Genomic DNA, 20623 nt, shown 5'->3' with positions numbered 1-20623 from the left:
TCTTCAGCGACCACCATGTCATATGGGATGAAAACGATCCCTAATGTGCCTTCCTACCACCTTTGGACTCTCGGCCAGAAAGAGACCAGCTGCTAGTCCCATCCAGCACCAACCAGATGCAGAGCAAAGCTCATGAGAGGGAAGCAGGTTATAAAATTAACTTCCTCGAATGAGAACAATGGTAGCTTTTATCTCATAGAACACTCCAGAGCTCGCTAAGCCCTTTCCCAGATGCTACTCCCATCGCTCCTCACAGCATCACAGGAGGCTGAGGGTCCCCCACCAATGCTCCCATTTTGCAAGCCAGCAAACGGAGTCTCACAACGGTGAGGATCCCACGGCTGGCACAGGTGGAGTTAGGATTCAGCTGGTCTCCAGGCGCCCAGTTCCAACCTTGCCGGGTGGCTCTAGGCACCGGAGTGCGGGCTGCCGGCTGTAAAGCACAGCATGGACTTGGGAGCCTGTCTCTGGGTGTCTGTTGCTGCTCTTACAGCTGATGATGAACACAGGGAGGACACCAGATTGTGTCTCACTGTTTCATTAAGTGAGGTGATAGCAGTCCCAATCAGAGGATCGTGAAAAGAATTTTAATAAGTTAGCTTATGTACAAGAGCTCGGATCGTGCCTGGCACACGGCCGACAGGTGGTAGCTGTGACTGTCCTCTGACCTCATTACCCAGGTGTGAGCTGCAGCTCCTCGAGTCAACCCTGCAGCTCCCTGTCCACCCTCATCCTGCTGGAGGGAGGGGGGCAGCCTGTGAGGGCGCAGAGACCTTTGCCAGCAGATGGCGCTCACGGTCCTTGTTTTCGGCTTGAGTCCCTGAAAACCTTGTCATTCTCACTCTGGGAGAGTGAGACTGAACAAGGGTTCACAAGTTCCCCGGCTCATTTCAAGCACCATCATTGTTCAGATTCTATGACAGCTGGATGCGGTAGGTACACGTGCTTTTCCCCTGGGGTATCTGAGATATTGGGAAGAGGACACGTGCTGGAAGGTGGTGGGGCACCGGTGACTCTGTCCCCCACCCTCCCCAAGGCTATACTTTTGCATGTTTGTGCTTTTGAAACTTGGAGTGAAAACGTTTCTTTCACCTCTTACTGTTCTCTGTGGGGGACATGCAGCTTTCCCATAAGAGGTACTTGGGATAATTCTTAAGAGTGTTTCTAGCTCTTCTCAGCTTCGTGCTTTTAATTGCAATGATACCAGAGGCACAGCGCAAAGAGAAGAGCTTCTAGAAGGGCTTGTGTGGAGGATTTTTGTTTGATGAAGTTCCCTACAAGTGAGCCAGCAACTGCCTTGGGGGTTGGGTTTGGAAGATGGGGATTCCTTCTCCCCGTCTCCAGCTGACTGCCCGGAGCTCTTTCTGGCTGGGGCTGGGGTGGGGGGTGAGAGTCACTGAGGCAATGGAGCTGGGTAGAGGCAGCAGGTGGGGTGAAAGCATAGGGTCTGCGAGGACGAGGACGAACACCTGCGTTCAACCTTCCCCGCCCCCTCTAACTTGCTGTGCAAACTGAGCAAGTTCCCGGGAGGCTCTGAGCCTGCCTCGGTCTCCTCATCTGGAGAATGGTACTTGTCAGAGGGCCGTGGGGTTTAAGTGAGCCAATGCATCTACCAAACTTGCACCAAAGCTTGCTCCTTGTAGGTGCTTATCAAAAGTGAACGTGGTTCTCCTGGGCTGGGAGCCTGCCACGCCCCTGATTCCCAGGATGTGTGCTCATACCATGGGGCACTGCACTGACCTCCCCTTTTCTATCTGGGTGACTCCCCTTGGTGATTCCCTGGCTCTCCCCAACAGCTGTCGCCCTGGGTCCTGACTCCAAGGCCTCCACCACCTTGTCTCCGAGTCTACCTACCTGGTTTTTCAAGCTCTGGATCTCTCTGTGTTTGGCATCTATGTCCTCATCCAGATCCTGCAACCGACTCTGCCTGGACGAGGTGGACTCCGACAGCCTCTGGCTCAGGCTGGACACTTCATTCTGCAGCTTTGCTATCACTGCATCTTTGTATTTGGATTCAAGTTCAAAATCCGAGAGGCGGCTGATTTCTTTCCCCAGCAGCAGAATGATTTCATCCTGGGTGGCGGCCAGATGAGGTGTTTACTAGGTGTGGGTCCGCCACAAGGGTGAGCCCATTTTTAAAAATGCAGGGAAAACGCGGCGCGATTCTTTTGGGAGAGTGAGGGCAGGTGGGAAGGGGAAAAAAGCAGACTTTCAAGGTTATCTCCATCACTTGGAAAACCTCACAGAGACAAGAGTTTGGGGAAAATGATACACTTGTATACAGACTCCTGTAATAGGTGTTTATACCTCACAGGCACTGAAAATTTCCTTTCCTGTAAAATTACACTTTCATGTTGAGAACAACCGCCCCACCTGGGAACTTTTATTGCTAGGGAGTTTATTTATAATATTTTTGTTTATAATATTCAGCCTAGCGCAGTGGGGACCCAGGAAAGGTTGGGAGGAAAACGATATTCTATTTGACCACATCCTGCGTATAATGAAGACTATTTTTTAACTTAAAAAATTTAATAAATTCTGAAATATTTCTTTCCCCTTTCCTCCCTTACGGCACTTCCTGCCTCTTTGCATTATTGACATAAAAACTTACTCCACGTAACTGAGTCTGTAGAGTACATAAGCAGGAGTAGGGATTTATTCGTGTGGGCTCATGTCAACTTTTAGTTGGGGAAAACAAAATTGCCGACCGACTTTACCCACAGGTATAATTTTTTTTTAAAGATTTTATTTACTTATTTCACAGAGAGACATCACAAGTAAGCAGAGAGGCAGGCAGAGAGAGAGGGGGAAGCAGGCTCCCCGCTGAGCACAGAGCCTGATGCGGGGCTCGATCCCAGGACCCTGAGATCATGACCTGAGCCGAAGGCAGAGGCTTAACCCACTGAGCCACCCAGGCGCCCCTACCCATAGCTATAATTAACCCAGTTCTCCAACTCTCCAAAAGAAAGAGCTCTGCCGCCAAAGAACTTGTTAGACTTCCCCCAAAAAAGAAAAAAAAAATCCCCCTAACTTCTTAACAGAAATCATCAATAAAACGTCAAAAAAACCCGAAACACAAGTCCCCAGGTGTATCTGCAAATGTAGCTACAGAATTTCTGCTTTTAAAGTAGTCCCTGCTCTTCCAACAATTTCCCACTGGTTGGAAGGAGGTAAATGAGTAATTTGTAGGCCAGCTCGTTTCCTGGGGAGCTTTACCCAATCAGCTCCACAACCTTCCGGCTCCCCAGCCCAAGGAAGGACTGGGTTTCTGCTGTGAGGAAGCTTCTTTGGCATTGCCAGTTGCCGCCAAGGATCTTTCTTTGAATCCCTGCAAATGCTTGTGGCAAAATTTCAGGGAGGAGCATCAGACAGATCCCGTACTGGGCAGCCGTGCCTGTTTCACCCAATTAAGTCATGCAATAAACATTTATTGAGCAGCTACTATGTGCCAGGCCCTGTGCTGGGCTCTGCAGTATAAAGAAGCCTGTAAGGTGTGCTGTGCAGATACAGTTGCTGCCTTTCTGTGAGGCCCCCAAGCTCTTCCTTGAGAGAGGTGTCCCCCTTCCATGTAGTCTTGGTAGGACTGTCAATCATGTGACCTGCTCTTTCCTGTCCCCGCCCTCCTGCTCTTGGGCGTGACCCAAGCTGGTCAAGCAGGGTTTACTCAGAGATTTCATGCATCCATTACAGAGGGAGAGGATCGTGCCTCCTTTTGGAACATACACTTTAAATTTATGGGCTTATGTGTCTGAGTTTGTCTTTTCCAGCACAGGAAGCCTGTGTGCTGTAGAGAGCCAAACACAGAGGGAAACAGAAGGAAGAGATCAGTAGTAGGGACTGTTTTGATCTCGCTTAAGTTCCTGTATTTAGCCATCCCTGAAGCTAGTAGGCTTTTAAATTTTCAAGAAGATGAGTCAATAAATGACTTTTTTTTTTCTTAAGCCAATTTGTTTATTGGCACCTGCATTTGAAAGAGTCCTGGAAAGTCAGGGCATAAATGGCTCATAAATAGAAAAAAAAAATTATAAATGCAGTTGCATTCTATTTCCAGTTTAAAACTGGGGAGGACAGAAAAATGACCACAAATGCTTTGCAGCTTCTGTGCTTAAGAGGTAGAATCGACTTCCCCATTCCCTAAGTCTGGGCCGGTCCTGTGTCTTGCTTTTGACCAATAAAATGTGGCAGAAGTGATGGGCAGCAATCTGCAGGCAAGTTCTTTAAGACCATACGGCGTCTGTTCTGGCCTCCGGGAGACCTGGGGCCACCACGCTGTGAAGCAGTCCCAGATGATAGACCATGTGCAGAGAGAGGCCCATCACTCCAGCCATGCTGGCTCAGGTTCCAGACATGGGAATGAGGCCATCGGAGACCACTGGCTGGGCCATGCCACTGGCTGACTACAGTTGCATGAACGAGGTCAGGGGACACTAGTAAAAGAACATTCCATGTCACCCTGTAGATTCTGGGAACTCACAAATTCCTGTTTTTTGTTTGTTTTTTAGTTTTGGGTTTTTTTGGAGTAGGCTTCACATCCCCACGTGCGGCCTGAACTCATGACCCTGAGATCAAAAGTCACATGTTCTACTGATTGAGCCCACCAGGTGCCCAATAAATTGCCACTTTAAGCCACTAAGTTTTGGGGTGGCTTGTACACAGCAAGAGAACCTGGCGAACCTGGCTTCTTCCCTCACTGCAGCACTTCTCCAAGGTCTGGTCCTGGGACACCTGCCACCTGAGGTTGCAGATTCCCACACCTAGCCTGGACCGCAAGCGGTTCTGCTCCTCACAGACTTGGAGAATTGCTACAGGTTCGGGCCCTGGCCTTTAAGGAAAGTAAGTTATCGAGGGACTGCTTCTTTTAGGATAATTTTAGTTTGTGTCGATGCAGGGACAAATCAACCTGGACCCTTCCCAGCAGGGCTTGAATTCACTCACTCTGGCTCCCATTCCCGTTTCATTCTAAACCTCTCACATCCTTCAACATGCCTCTGTCTTCGCTCAGTCCTCGGCCTCGTTGCTCACTTCTTCCTGCCAGGGAACATGTTTTCCCCGACACTGTCCCACCACTCACGGCTGACCAATCGGTTCCTGTGTGGGAGTCAGGAGCACCAGCTGCAAGTTAACCAGGCCCAGTTTTGAATCCCAGCTCTGCCCCTCACACTGTGCAACCTTGGGCCACGTACTGAACCTCTCTGAGCTTTGGCCCTCTCCTTTGTAAAGTGAGGGTGATAACATTTATTTTGAAAATGGTGAGGATTCCTGAGCTAATTGAATGTCAAGGGCCCAGGACACGGTCTAGCACACAGTAGGTGCCAATACTTTGCGCTCGTAGATGTTGTTATTTGGGATAAAATGAGCAGTTACCAAACCTTTGGTTGAATGTCCCGGGAGTAAAAGATGGTTTTTTAGAAGTAGTTTAAAAAAAAAAAAAAGGCACTTCTAGACCATAGAGGACAAGAGGCAATCCCTTTGCAGTCTCTCTTACTGCTGTAGCTCTGTCCTTCCCCAGAGACCCCTCACCTTATCCTGCTGGGCCGTGTCCTGGTCCACATAAATATCCCTGGAAGGTCCCGCCCTGGGAATTCCATCGACCACTGACGGTTCCAACAGTTCCACAGCATTGGTCCACACTAATGCACAAGATCAACAGAGAGCACACAGGACATTGTGAGTGTCCCTGAGGTCTAGAAGGATCTTTCTAGACTATCTTCATAATTCTTTTCCTGCTGTTATTAAAAATGGCAAAGCAGTGTTTTCGTTCATTGTAAAGCGATGAAGAAGGCATTATAGAAGTATCAAAAAGGGAAAGAACTGCCTCCTCTCTCTTCTCCAGGGTTAGCCGTGCTGATTCACTTTGGTGCGTCCCTTACTAGGCTTTTTGCTATTCCATGTAAGAACTGGTGACCTTGGGCAAGTCATTTACTCTCTAAGCCTTCGTTATATAACTTACATCTTACAGTTTCTGTTACAAAGGGCACTTGGAGGATTAAATGAAGTAGTGGTGTAGAGCAGGGGTTGGCAAACTATGGCACTAGGGACAAATCTGGCCCCCCAGCTGTTTTTGTAAATAAAGTTTTATTGAAACACAGTCATTCATTTACATATTGTCTATGGCTGCTTTCCAGCTAAAAAGGCAAGGTTGAGTAGCTGTGACAGAGACCATATAGCTCACAGAACCTAAAATATTTACAGAAAAAGCTTCTCTTTACAGAAGCTTCCTGCTCCTGAGCACTATATTAACATTAAACACTAAATGTTAGCGATTTTTATTGCAATTATATCTTTAAAAAAACAAAAAAACATAAAAGGATTTCTATTGCAGAGATTTTTTTTCCCCAGCCTGCTTTTTCACTTGACAATATATCAAAAACATCTTCCCATGTCAGTATTTGTAGCTATGCTATGTTTTTTTTTAAATAACTAGAAGTTTATACTTTTAATCCCCTTCATTATTTATACTGTGTTCTTTTTTAAAAGATTTTTTTATTTTTGGGGGCACCTGGGTGGCTCAGTGGGTTAAGCCTCTGCCTTCGGCTCAGGTCATGATCCCGGGGTCCTGGGATCAAGCCCCGCATCGGGCTCTCTGCTCAGCAGGGAGCCTGCTTCCCTTCCTCTCTCTCTGCCTGCCTCTCTGCCTGCTTGTGAACTCTCTCTGTCAAATAAATAAATAAAAATCTAAAAAAAAAAGATTTTTTTATTTTTTAAGAGATTTTATTTGAGAGAGAGAGCATGGAAGAGTGAGCATGAACTTGGGGAGGGGGGTAGGCAGAGGGGAGGCAGGCTCCCCACTCAGCAGAGGCAAGGCTCCATCCCAGAACCCCAGGATCATGACCTGAGCCAAAGGCAGATGTTTAGCTGACTGAGCCACCCTGGTGCTCCAAGATTTTATTTTTAAGTAATCTCTGCATCCAGTGTGGGGCTCAAACCCATGACCCTGAGATCAAGAGTTGCATGCTGCACTGACTGAGCCAGCCAGTTGCCCCTACGCTGCATTTATTTTTAATGGTAGTGTTGTAGTCCATCATGCAAATGTGTCAAACACATTTAACTTGGACCCACTTGATAGACATTTAGGATTTCCTGATTTTTTTTTTTTTTTTTTTTTTGCTTATTTCCCCTCAATATCACAAGGGTTGTTCATGACTTTCGGGAGTCCCGGCGTTGTTCTGTTTGGAGGCCCCCCTCTGTATCACATCAAACACACAACGATTTACTCACATTAACACTGAATATATATGTGTGTGTGTGTGTGTGTGTGTATGTATATTTTTATATAATTATATATATATATAATTTTTTGTTGGTGTACGAACTTGAAAATATTTCTCTATTTCTGTTTTTGAGATCATTTGGCTCTAAGAGGCATGTTTTAAATTTCCAGCTGACTGATTTCTGGGCAATCACTGCACATTCTTGTCTTCTTGTGAAGTGAGAAATTGAACCAATTGTTTTCAAAGGCTATGAAACATTAATGAATGTTAACATTAACAATTAATGAAGTACACAGCGTCACATTTGTGGGCATTTACTCAGTCATTTATTCCCTTTGATTCTGCATTTTTTATTTATGCATTTCAGAGCCAACGATTTCCTCCCCGAGGTCTCCACCGTGTTTGCGGACTCCAGAAGCAGGAGCGGACATAGTCAAAGGCCCATGGTGCCTGGCAAATGCGTGGCCTTGTGTGTTGGATGAGTGGCCCGGCCACAGTGTTTCCTGGGTGCATGGAGGGAAATGGGCCAGGGCTCCCAACCACTTTCCCTGCATCTGCACCAGAACAGGCTGGGATAGACCTGCTGTAGCTGGACCTGAGTCACATCCCCTCCCTGGCTAACACCTGCCATCAATTCCTGCTTTTTACGGGGTCTCAGGCCACGTTCCTCTGGGAGTGCCTGCTTCAGCCACACTGTCCCACATCTCACACTCATCCCACCCTCCGTCCACCCTTGTTACTCACTGTCCCTTCCACCTGGAATGCTGTTCCCTCCCCTCTGCACTTCGTGAAGGTCACTTGCCTTTCAATGCTTGGCTTGAGTGTCATCTCCTCAGGACACCTTCCTGATCCCCCAGCTAAGTTGGGACCTTACAGTTCTGAGCCCATGGGGGTACGGGGCATCTCTGCTGCTGGGTGCTGTCCTGGTTACCACTTCATAGATGCTGTTCTGTGATCCTTTTGTCAATGTCAGTCTCCCTGACAGAATGGTAAGTTCTGTGAGGTTGGGGACCACGTCTCAGTTTGTGCCCCATAAAATGAATTGACTAATCCCATCTGACAGATGTGTAAACGGGTACAGAGAGAGAAAAGCTCTGCCCAAGCACACAGAGCTGGAAAGAGGCCAAGCTCCAGCACGAACCCCCACCTGTCCCCGTTCCGTGATGCGCTCATGGACGGGAAAGGTGCTCAGGAGTGTTGTCTAAGAGCAAAAAGCTCAGGGCCTGGCCCACTCATAAACAATAACTCACGAAATGCTTGTTGGTCACCAGTGCCTTCCATATGTCAATCCAGGGGCTCACAAAATCTGCTGTGAGGTGGGTGTTATCACAGCCCCGTGGAGAAACCCAGGTGCGGGGACAGAGGTCACGCATCTGGGAAGGGGCAGTCAGGTCTGACCCAATAGGTCTGGCTCCAGAACCAGTACACACACCAGCAGGTAGGAGGTCCTCCCTGGTGGTGAACCCGTAAGTGAGGCAGTGAGTGAGGAATTTAGGGGCTGGTTCCCATGGCAGACCCGTCAACAAGGAGCAGTTTTGCATGAACCGTGCCCCATGGAGGGTCTCCCTTCCTGCTGATTGCCAAGGACTGGATTTGGGATTCACTTGATGGAGTTTTAGCCGCTGCCTGTGAAACTGGTAAAGTGACCAACTGTCCTGGTTTGCCAGGCACCGAGGGGCTTCCTGGGATGGGGGGCTTTCCGTATAAAGCCGGCAAAGACCCAGGCAGACCGGGGCCAGTTGGTCTCCCTAGAAATAGTAGGGAACTGGAAGCTCCCTACTTAACCCACACACCCACTTGGTTTCCTGTCTCCATGGTGGAAGCCAACAGAGCTATGGACAGAAAGGGCTTAGAGAGGAGGTCCTGCTGGGGGCACTGGCCTCACAGCTGGGACAGCAGGTGTGTTCATGCCACTCCTGAGCATGGGCCTTCGTGTTCTGTCAGTATTCTGCGTATGGGGAGCGGGCTCTGGGCCCAGAAGCCCAAAACACCAAGATGGCGTCTCCCTCTCTCTGAGGAATACTCCTCCTGCTTCCTCCCCGGGAATTCTGGAAGGTAGCTGATGCTAAGGGGGTGTTGGGGCAAGTGAGGAACAGAATAAGGAGCAACAGAAGGGCTGGGGAATGTCACTGAGCAGGGCTGTCTGATAGAAATCTGATGAGAGTTGCTTTAAGAGAATTTAAACTTCTCTAGTACCAGCCACATTAAAAAGGTAAAAAGATGAAACTGACTTTGAGATACATTTTATTTAATCCAGTACATTAAAACATTATTATTTCAACCTGTAATCAAGACCAAAACTATGGAGGTATTTTACATTTTTTTCCTTTGGGCACCAAGTCTTTGAGATCCCGGGTTCCTTTTACACTTAGAGCGCCCCTCGATGTAAGCTGCATTTTCAACGGGAAGACTTGATCTATATTTGGGCTTCTCCAAAACTTGCAGCTGAAGAAGCAGATTTGCATTCTCAAGACATTCCATGCATACTTTAAACCTTCCAGTAACTGAATCAGGTATCGGTTTTGAAATTTAAGTTAGTGCAAATTAAACATTTTGTTCCTCTGTCCCAATAGCGGTCTTAGCTCAGTCCGCATACGGCTGGTGGCTACCCCGTCAGAAAGCACAGGCCTGGAACATTTCCCCTTTTGCTCTTCCTTACTTGATATCTCTTTTCTTGCCAACATCTATAACTGGATTTTTTATTTTTAAAGGAATACGGGAGAAGTGAGATTAAAAAAAAACAAACAATAATTCTATGGCATGGGCTTTGATTATAACATCCAGACAAGTTCTGGATGCCCCTGTGGCACATTAGTGATGGTCCCAAGGCCTGTGGCTTATTTTTTCAATATTCACCAGAGCCTGTTTGATGCTATATATGTGCACTTCGTTTACCTTTCAACCTTGGGGCAATCAGTTGCCCCAATCAGGAGTCCCCATGCCTGGGGTGCCGGGGCAGCATTGCATTGGACAGGCCACAGTTCAGAGGCAATTATGACACCCGGCTCTTTCCTAATTAGCAAACTGAAGGCCAGAGATGGTTTTTATTGGTCAGATTGGTGGTCCACGACCCTGTACGCTCTATGTCAGAAACAGGTTCCCGATGGCCAAACGGAGGAAGGTACTGCCTTCGGGTCAGCTGAAGGTCAGTTCAAGTACGGGAGAGCCCCTCCCTTGCGCTCAGGAGGGACCTGTGTCCAGTCTTGGTTTAGATCTCTGCTATCTGATGCCATTTCTGGGAGTAACTCCAGATACCCGCGTGACTGTCCTGCCTGCCTTGAGTGAGGCTTTTCTACAAGGTGATGGTGAGAGCGCTTAAAGGACAGAGAGCCTGCACTGGATCAAACCTACAGGACAGGCTAAATGAGGTTTGGGACCCCTTTGCTACTGAAGGCATGTTTACTGGAAGTCTGTATGCGGGTAGAGTTTATCTGAGACTTGCTTTCCTTATACCCAGGCAGGGAGGAGCTGGAGCAGTTCCCCCACCCGCCCCAGACATCTGTATTAGCTCCTGTTACCTTCACAGTGAACCCAAGGACCATGTATGACCAAACTGGCTTAACTCAGTTCAAGACACACCCTCCAGCTGCTGGATCATTTGGAGGTCCCAGCGGGGAGAACCCTGAGGGAGGGATGGGATGACTGGGGCAGGAGGTTGGCAGGAGTGGGGATGGATGTACTTTAAGAAGTTTTAAGCTACAGCTGTCTGCCAGATGGTTCAATATTTCAACAACTGTCTGGCTTTCCTGGAACTTACCAGATAATTATCAGTCTTCACCAGAGACAGCATGTGTGTACCTGCATTGTGTCTTTAGGGTTTGGCACACTGGGTGCCTTTCATTGTGTGGTGCCCAGTCTCCAAGATGGCACCAATGCTTCTTATCTCCTGGTATTTATATCCTGGGACGGTCCTCTCCAACAGTGGATGGACTTTGCAATGGTCAGCTCAGCAGCCATGATGAAATACCGTAGACTGTGTCGCTAAACAATGGAATGATATTCCATATAGCCTGGAGGCTGGGAGTCCAAGAGGCCATCACAGTTGGTTTCTCCTGAGGCCTCTCTTCATGGCTTGTAGATGGCTACTTTCTGTGTCTTCATATGGCCTTTCCTCCATGTGTAGGCATCCCTGGTCTGTCTATCTGTCTGTCTGTCTCTTTTTCTCTTCTGATAAGGATCCTCGTGATGTGGCAGGAAGTTTTATAACACATGGCCTGTGTTGATGTGGAAAGTAGAAAATGTTCCTGATGAACTGGGTGATGGAGCCCAGGCAGAGTGCCACCTGCCTCCTTCCTGGCACTTGATGTGATCTGAGGGAGGGGAGGGAGGCCAACGGAGGGACTGCTGAATCCCAAGGAGCTGGGACTCGATTGAGCTTGAAGATTCCCTGCCTGTTCACATGACAAAGGAAATGTAAGACATAAGTTCTGGGCAAAGATCAAATCCAGGGCACTCTCAGGAAAACACTCTCTGAAGAGGGAGCTGAGTGTAAGATTGTACTGTCCTTTGTCAAGCATGAGCAACAGTCTGAGCCAGTGTCTCAGAGACAGATTTGGGCAAAGAACAGGGCTTCTAAGAAGTGCTGTCCCTCCCACTCTTGGCAGAAGCCCAGGGCAGAGGAGCGCTTATGTCAAAGGAATATGTGGGCATGGCTTTTGCCAGTAGGGTGAACCCCAATAAGAAACACTACTGATGTGGACTGAGGGAGGCAGAGACCCACGAAAGCAAAAGAAGCCAAAGAAGTCAATGTACCCCACACATCTATAGGGAGGTAGCTGACTATAAAACTATGCATTTGCAAACATGTGATGCCTTTCCTGGAAAAGGTAGGAGGACTCAGAGGGCTGATCCAAGGAACCAGAGGGCAGAGGCGAGAGCCATGGAGGGTCATTTCTGGGCAAGAATAGGTCTAAGTCCTAATCAGGGAACTTCTAACACTTTCCTGGCTGGATTTCAGAATTGCTTTGGGCCAAGGACTCCTGTGTGTTTGTTTTTGCCTTTTCAACAGAAGGTTGAAAAGCTGTGTCCACAGCAGTCTGCTATGTCTGTCCTACCCTACCTATGTTGGGTGTGTGATGGACAGATGACCTGTCTCTTTAGTTCACAGGTCTTCAGATTGCTGGAAGTGGTAGTTGAGAAGCTGAATTCAAGGAACTTCACCCAGTGAGCCCCATCTGTACCTGGACTTGATTTAGATGATGAGATACTGGGGGCGCCTGGGTGGCTCAGTGGGTTAAAGCTTCTGCCTTTGGCTCAGGTCATATCTCAGGGTCCTGGGATCGAGCCGCATCAGGCTCTCTGCTCAGCGGGGAGTCTGCTCCCCCCCACCTCTCTCTGCCTGTCTCTCTGCCTACTTGTGATCTCTGTCTGTCAAATAAATAAATAAAATCTTTTTTAAAAAAGATGATGAGATTCTGGAATTTAGGCTGATGCTGGAATAGGGTGAGACTTTGGGGGAACTCAGGAGAGGGTGAGGGAGTTGTACAAGTTGGGGAGGAGTGAATCATTGAGGACCAAAGGCAGACTGTGGTAGCCAGCCTCTAAGACAGGGCTGCCAATAATTCTTGCCTCCTGGCATTCAGGACCCTCGGTCTTCTCCCACATGGGCTAGAGCTGACTTGTGTAATGATAAAGTGGCTTCTAAGGCTTGGTCCTAGGAGACGTTGCAGTTTCCATCTTGCTGTCTTGGATCACTTTCTCAGGAAGAGCCAACTGCTATTCCATGAGGATTCTCCAGCAGCTCTCTGGATAGGTCCATAGGGTAAGGACCTGGGGCCTCTTGCCGACAGCCATGTGAGTGTGCCATCTTGGAAGCAGATTCTCCAGCCCCAGTCAAGCCTTCAGATGATTGCAGTCCTGGCTGACAGCTTACCTGTAACCTTTAAGTGACCCTGAGCCACAGCCACCCTGCTAAGCTGCTTCCAAATTCCTGACCCACAGAAACTGTATCAAATAATGTGTGTGTGTGTGTGTGTGTGTGTGTGTGTGTGTGTGTGTGTGTTTGCTTTAGGCCACTAAGTTTTGGGGGAATTTGTTATACAGCAATTGATAACTTACATACATCGCATGTTAATTTTACACCAAAAAAACAAAAACTCTTGAACTCTGGTTACTGTTACATATATTAATGTATTAAGGGGGAAGACTACAGATGTGTGCAATTTATTTTGAAATACATCAAAAATTAAAATGGATTAATGAATGAGTAGAAGGGTGGTTAGACAGATAGGCAATAGAGTATAGCAAAATGTTGATGATGGAACTGGGTGGGAGGTTTTCTGTCAAACTCTTTACTGTATGTTTGAAAATTTTCATATTTATAAAATGTACAGGGGTAAATGGCTGAGTAATTTCATTCAATGTTGACGGCACATAGGGGTTCATCTGATGATGATAATGATGAACATGATATTACTGCATTTCATTTATTCCTCTGTGTGTATATTTCACAACAGTAACTATTATTTGAATGGTTGAGGGAGTTGATTAGGTGAATGGTCTTAAGTGACACCAGGGGAGGCTGTGGAGCCACAGAGACACCTGGGAACTCCGAGGGGCCTGGGGCTGGGATGCAGAGGACAGAGAATGGGATCTTCACATCACAGGCATGGAAGAAACCGGAATCATGCCAGGGACTAAGTCAAACCTGCTGGTGAGGTCAAGAGGACAGTGACAGGCAGGAAGTCCCTTCCCCAAATGTCACGAGGCCTTCTGGGGAAGAGGGCGAGGGAAGGAAATCGTGAAGGCTGGAACTGCAGGGTGACCAGGCTGTGAGTGACAGTGACAGTGACTGAGACAACCACCTTAAATTTGACTGAAAAATGTTAGATTGGACTAGATTGAATATGTCATGTCTAGGAGGTAATTTTCCTCAATAAGCCTCAGCCTTCTCTTACCTGCAAAATGGTAATAAAATATTTAAAAATTTCCTAAGGCTGTTGTGGCCAAGAGGGATTTCAGGTGCCAATACTTCTGCATGAGTGAGTCAAAGCTGTAAGTTTTCAGTCCTGCCACACATCCATGTACAAGCACACACACACATTGACACACACCCAAACCCACACACTCACCAGAGGGGCACTGATGTGTACCTATGTGCTGAGCACAAAGTCTGAAAGGATATGCCCCAAAAAGCCAAGAGGGGATATTGGGTGATGAGGGTGGCAAATGATCCTTAACTATTTTCTTACCTTCTGTTTACCCCTAATTTTTAAAAAGGACTATTTATTTATTTATTTGGCAGAGAGAGAGATCACAAGTAGGCAGAGAGGCAGCCAGAGAGAGAGGGGGAAGCAGGCTCCCTGCACAGCAGAGAGCCCGATGTGGGGCTCGATCCCAGGACTGTGAGATCATGACCTGAGCCACCCAGGCGCCCCCCTGATTTTTTTTTTAAAGGAGTCTCCACCCTGGGCTTTAACCAACAATGTGGGGTTTGAAACTACCACCCTGAGATCGAGACCTGAGATGAGAGCGAGAGTCAGATGCTCAATTGATGGAAACACCCAGGAGCCCCAATCCCGGATTTTCTCATGGTTAAGTATGTTCTATTTTTAGAATTAGAGAAAATAAGCAAAAATCAAGACCCATCCCGGTGGCTCTAAGCCCATCCCGAAAGCCACCAGTGGAAGAGCGCGTGAATACCTTGCTTGATGACGGGAGGCCTGTGGGTACTATCCACCACAAAGGAGAACATCTTCCCACCAGCGCTCACGGGCCGCCGGTGGGGGGCAGGCGGGACCATGGTGGGTCTGGGAAACCCCTGGGACCAGCTCCTCTGCATTGGGGCTGGCCGGATGCCCTGGTGGAAGGGTATCTGTGGTGGCGAGGGTGGCTGGTTCGACTGCTGTGTGCCTCGAGTTGGCTGTGGTTTTGGCCAAGGTACCGAGCCACTCATCCATGGGAAGGAGACCTGTGGGGGCAGACAAGAGGGTCAGAGGAGGTTCCGATCTGCTGGGGGTTGTCCCTACCCTTGTCTCAGCCCTATAATTGTGGCTCTAGGGCTCAGTTTATAAGTCTCTTCTTTCAGGAAGCCCTCCCAGACTCTCCCAAAGTTTGGGATGGCTGTCCCCACCATGGGTCACATTTGCACCACCATTAACGGGGGGCAGCCTTCATGCCAGGCATCTGTCAAGAGGTTCACGTGCATTGCCCTATTTAATACACCCAATGCTCTGTCATGAGACTGAGGCTGAGCAAGACCTCACGACTTTCCAGATCGCAGATTTGCCAGGGAGCGTCTGAGCTGGTAGAATGTCACCTCTAAGAGAAGAGGGCTTTTGGTCTATCTTGCTCACCTCTGTATCTTCAGCACCTAGAATAAGTGCCCGGCACATACAGAGCAGACCCTCAAATACTGGGTGAAAGAAGGAATGAACAGACCACTGAGATTCACACCCAGCTTTCTAGGGTCCCCAGCCCGCTTTTTTTTTTTTTTTCCATCCACAGTGTCCATCTCTTGGGCACTTCTTCTTTTTTTTAAAGTATTTTATTTATTTATTTGACAGATAGAGATCACAAGTAGGCAGAGAGGCAGGCGGAGAGAGAGAGGAGGAAGCAGGCTCCTCGCTGAGCAGAGAGCCTGATGCGGGGCTCAATCCCAGGAACCTGGGATCACAACATGAGCCAAAGGCAGAGGCTTTAACCCACTGAGCCACCCAGGCACCCCTCTTGGGCACTTCTATGCCATCTGGCCTCTGAAGCCGAGAGCTCTGGGATGGCATGGACCACAACTGTCCCCTTAACCTTTGATCCTCCACACCTACCACATCTGATTTTTGGGAGAGGCCCCATAAGTATCTATCAAGGGAATCTTCCAGCACCTGACCCGTGGAAGAGTCTGCGGCTGCTGTTCTTGGGAAGCACACCCAGCTCCACCTCCCGCAGACAAGCATATGCTGAGAGGGGCTGACTCCTGGCTTGGGCCTGGGTTTAATGCCTTGGTGGTAGCTTCTCCCCGTGCCTAGAGGTGAAACAATGACATGGGGGCAGGCTGTCATTTATTGCTCTTCCCTTATCCATTCCTCACTACAGCCCTTCAGGTCTCCTGATTCCTGAGCCTACCAGGCTCAGGTAGTAGTAGTGTGGGGTGGGGGTGAGGGGACTGGGATCGAGGTCTGATGATCCCTCTCTCTGTCCCTCAACCCTCACTTACTTCTCTTGAAAAAACACATTAAGTTCAGATGTTTGTCACCTATGTAAGGGCACACACCTCTCCCCCACACCCTCCAGTTCACATTTCTCCTTCAGCAGACTGGAGAGAATATGAACTCAGAGGCACATAGAGAGAAACAGACACTTCCAAAATACGAGCACCAGCTTGCAGAACTTCAGTCGGATTTTGTTCAGGAGGAAGGTTCTCTGCTCACTCAGGAGCCTGCACCAAGCTTTTAGCTCCAGGCTTTCCCAACAAGTCAAGGATCCTGTACGTTCCCTCTGAAGACTTCCTTGGAGTTGGCGAGAACAGTGTTCGGGGATATCAAGCTCCACACTCCAGCTGCCTGGAGACATCTGGCCCAGCATTCCTAACCATACCGGCCCACTTTACATCTGCTTCAGGAGCAGACGTGGCAGGATTCCGAGACGCTGTCACCTTCTGCGCAGTTTCGAGTTTCTCTCCACTGTCAACACCTTAGTCTCTGCATCTGTGCCTTCTTCCTGTCTTCACTCTCAGCAGCCGACGTGTCCTGCTCCTGCTCTGACTTCTCCAACCATCCCGTCCCTTCCCTTCCCCACCGCTTGCCTCCATCATTCCTACAACCTTTCCCCGTCAGTCTGATAAATATTTATTGAAGGAATGGGCTGAAGGTGACAAAGTGCATATTTTACTCTGGTTTACCCCCAGCCTGCTGGAGAACAAATCTAGAGGATACTGGTCGTGGTGGAGGAACTCCCTTTCATGCTGGGGTCCTCAGGGAACCTGCTCGCCGCCAACCAACTGCAAGGATGGTAGCAGGTGTGAACACACGGTGTGGGCGGGGGGGGGGGGGGGCCAGTGCTCCATGTCCCTAGTGCTCAGGCTAGAACCCGCTCAGGTCTTTTGGAGACTGGGGGTTGGAGGGGGAGAATCCCCCACCCAATCACTGAGCTCCTTATTGTGGGTGGGGTTACAAACTCAGCCAATCACATCCCCTGCCCATTGTGATTGGTTGAGTGGTGGGGCATGTGATCCAATCAGGGCCAAGGACACCCAAGGGTCTGAGGCTGGACACCAGGACTTGGAAGGACCTCCCAGGCTTGAGAAAGGAGCCCCCCATGAGGGAGTGGGGCCCCGGCACGGAGAGATGGGAGCTGTTGCTGTGTTAATTTGGTAAATCACACATAACATAAAATGTGCCATCTTAATCATTAAAAAAAATATTTTATGTATTTATTTGACAGAGATCACAAGCAGGCAGAGAAGCAGGCAGAGGGGGAGGGGAAGCAGGCTCCCCGCTGAGCAGAGAGCCTGATGTGGGGCCCGATTCCAGGACCTTGAGACCATGACCCAAGCCAAAGGCAGAGGCTTTAACCCACTGAGCCACCCAGGCGCCCCCATCCAAACCATTTTTAAGCGCAGGGTTCAGGAGTGCAAAGGACACGCACATTGCTGGGAGACGATCTTCAGAAAGCTTCCATCTTGCAGAACTGAAACGCTGTCCCCATGAAACACCCCCCCCCCCTTTTCCCCTCTCCCCAGCCCCTGGCGCCCACCATTCCACTTTCTGTCTCTATGAATTTGACTCTCTAGGTACCTCAGGTAAGTGGAATCACGGAGCATTTGTCTTTCCGTGACTGGCTTACTTTGCTGAGCAGCCGGTCCTTCAGGTTCATCCACGTTGTAGCAGGAGTCAGAATTCCCTTCCCTTTTTGCATACATCACATTTTGTTTATCCATTCAGTGTCAAAGGGCTCTTGGGTTGTTTCCACTCTGGCTTTTTTGACCATGCTGCTGTGAACATGGACGTGCACACCGGGAAGCTGGCTTTGAGCCCTGGGTGCTGCCCTGAGCTCATCCCGTGAGGCCAGCTAGAGCAGCACAGAACCCTAACCTTAACGTCTCTAAAGGGGGAGGGACCAGAGACACATAAATGCAGCAAAGACTCCAATCCCCGCTTTTTGGGTTCAAAAATAAAATTATAAAGCTTCCCCCCGCCCCAAGCTTGTTGATTGCGATGGCTTTAGTTGGAAGGTTAAAGTTGATTTTTTTTTTTCCTGGTTTGCATGCTTGCTCTATAATAAGCAAGGTCAAGGTTTTCTCAGAAATTGCTGCTGGTAACTATAAGGAAACAGGCAGGGGTAAAGCAAACACAAGAAAAAGGCTCACGTTAAAAGCTGGTTCTGGCTGTGCTCACATTAGAATGTACACAGAGCTTGGGGTCAAGGTCGGTTATCAACAAATCTGTTTTTAGAAACTTTAGTTTAAAAATACATGCTAATGCCTTTTCTTGTTCTCCTCCCATCCCCAATTCTCCAACCATATAGCACTTGAATGTTTTTTTGTTTTGTTTTTGAGGCAGCATATGTGATGGTCCTGATTTCTTCCACACTCTCTCTAAAATAGCAGGTTGTCAGCCACCTGGATTAACCATGACACAGCCATTGCTGAATTTATATCAGCTTGAACAAACACCCGTGAATGATTTACTCAAGAAAACACAGCCCATTTTTTTTCAGATTATCTACTTGTCCTTTGTGTTATCTTTCCGATATGTGTTTCTAGCCCTGTAAAAGGTAGCAGGGACACCCTAAAATAATCAAGGTAGTGTACATACAGAGTGCCTACAGGATAGATATATTCTGCCAGGAAGCCCTGGAGGCTGGGTACAAAGTGAAGCAGACCTTGTCCTTGGAAAGCCTGTCACGAGCTCTGCTGTTTGTAATTGCCAATACCTCTACGGCTATGAGCCACGATATCACAATATCGAGAAGGCACACATGTGCCAGAGACTGGGCTGTGCATTGAACAAACGTGTTCTCATCTAATCACCAGGATAATCTCGGAGGGGGGCAGGGCTTTCTACCCTCATGTTGTGGATTAAGAAACTGCACATCAGAGAGGTTACATGATTTGCCCGAGGTCCCACGGCCAGGAAGCAGTGATGCTATTTGACTCTAACACCTGTGCTCCCAGAGCACTGAGACTATTTGAAATCATGATTTTATACCTGCTTTCCATACTCACAAGGGTCTTAAATGATTAGTGGGGAATAGGAGATTTTCTGAGTTACAAAAAAGAAAATTAGAAAGAACCACAAAACGTTACAAGAGGTACTTGAAACAGGATTTTCTAGGAACACCGATAACTCTTTTATGGAAATGTTATTCATATGGTACACACTGGGTACAACTCAGAGAACACCAGCCTCCACCCAAGCGGGACGGGGGCATGTCCGCTGTACCAGAGGTGTCCTGCTGGGGCCAGCCGCTACCGGCTCCTGAGAGCCAGTTACTAAATGCCCAGGAATTTCTTGAGCTGGTTGATAAACACAGCCATTAATAAAAAATCAAATTACACAAACATACAATTAAGTGATATTGAAAACAAAGGTAACAGATAGTTAAAATTCACCCTTCCTAATTATTTCACTCTATTTTATTATTATCCATGCTCTTGAGGTTATTTAACTCTACATATGCATGTGCTACTGCTTGTCTTACCACATCTCTGTATTCAGTGTTGTCTCACTGTCACTTGACATTGGCCTTGGTGGAAGTATTTATGTCCCAGAAATTAGGGAACACTGTAAATCAGAGCTTGATCCTTTTTGTTTTGATGATTGTCTACACTTATGGAGGTTTTGGCAAAAACATTAACAATGTGGGGTGCCTGGGTGGCTCAGTGGGTTAAAGCCTCTGCCTTTGGCTCAGATCATGATCCCAGGGTCCTGGGATCGGCCCCCACATCAGGCTCTCTGCTCAGCGGGAAGCCTGCTTCCCCCCCACTCTCTCTCTCTGCCTGCCTCTCTGCCTACTTGTGATCTCTGTCTGTCAAATAAATAAATAAAAATCTTTAAAAAAATGTTAACAATGTAAATTATATAAAAGCATGTTGTGTCTAGAGCCATTAAATTATTAGTAGCATGTAAAATTGAGGACATTTTCTTGAGAAGTATTTGAAAACTATTATCTGGTATAGCAAAAAGGTCACTGATAAACACATGAAGTTCTACCGTACATCTTTCTCGTTTCACTTTTGTCTTACTTGTGGATGCAAACAAAGATATCCACCCACGTCAAGGTTGGAAAACCACCTTCTCGTATGTCGTGAAGGTAAGTTGGATGTGGGCGTGGGCATTCATCCAAAGTCAGTGAAAGCGCTCTATGAGAATCGATTGGTTATACGCAACTTACTTTAAAGATTTTATTTATTTATTTATTTATTTTTTAAAAGATTTTATTTATTTGACAGAGAGAGATCACAAGTAGAGAGAGAG

The 20623-nt window shown here is 47.9% G+C and overlaps 1 protein-coding gene across 1 annotated transcript in view; it reads right to left on the bottom strand.

Moving 5' to 3' along the window:
* FHAD1 (forkhead associated phosphopeptide binding domain 1) overlaps positions 1–20623 on the bottom strand; it is a 128356-nt gene that overhangs the window by 67478 nt on the left and 40255 nt on the right. Inside the window, exons 4-6 of the mRNA XM_032863473.1 lie at positions 14853–15120; positions 5521–5630; positions 1855–2073 (exon numbers count right to left, since the gene is read on the bottom strand). Of these exons, the coding sequence (XP_032719364.1) occupies positions 1855–2073; positions 5521–5630; positions 14853–15120 (597 nt within the window). The remainder of the gene's footprint in view (positions 1–1854; positions 2074–5520; positions 5631–14852; positions 15121–20623) is intronic.

The sequence above is a fragment of the Lontra canadensis genome, unplaced genomic scaffold (genome assembly GCF_010015895.1).
Source record: "Lontra canadensis isolate GAN:19392208 unplaced genomic scaffold, GSC_riverotter_1.0 scaffold25, whole genome shotgun sequence".
Classification (NCBI taxonomy): domain Eukaryota; kingdom Metazoa; phylum Chordata; class Mammalia; order Carnivora; family Mustelidae; genus Lontra; species Lontra canadensis.
The sequence above is the reverse complement of the archived record's forward strand: the minus strand, read 5'-3'. Positions and strand labels throughout refer to the sequence as shown.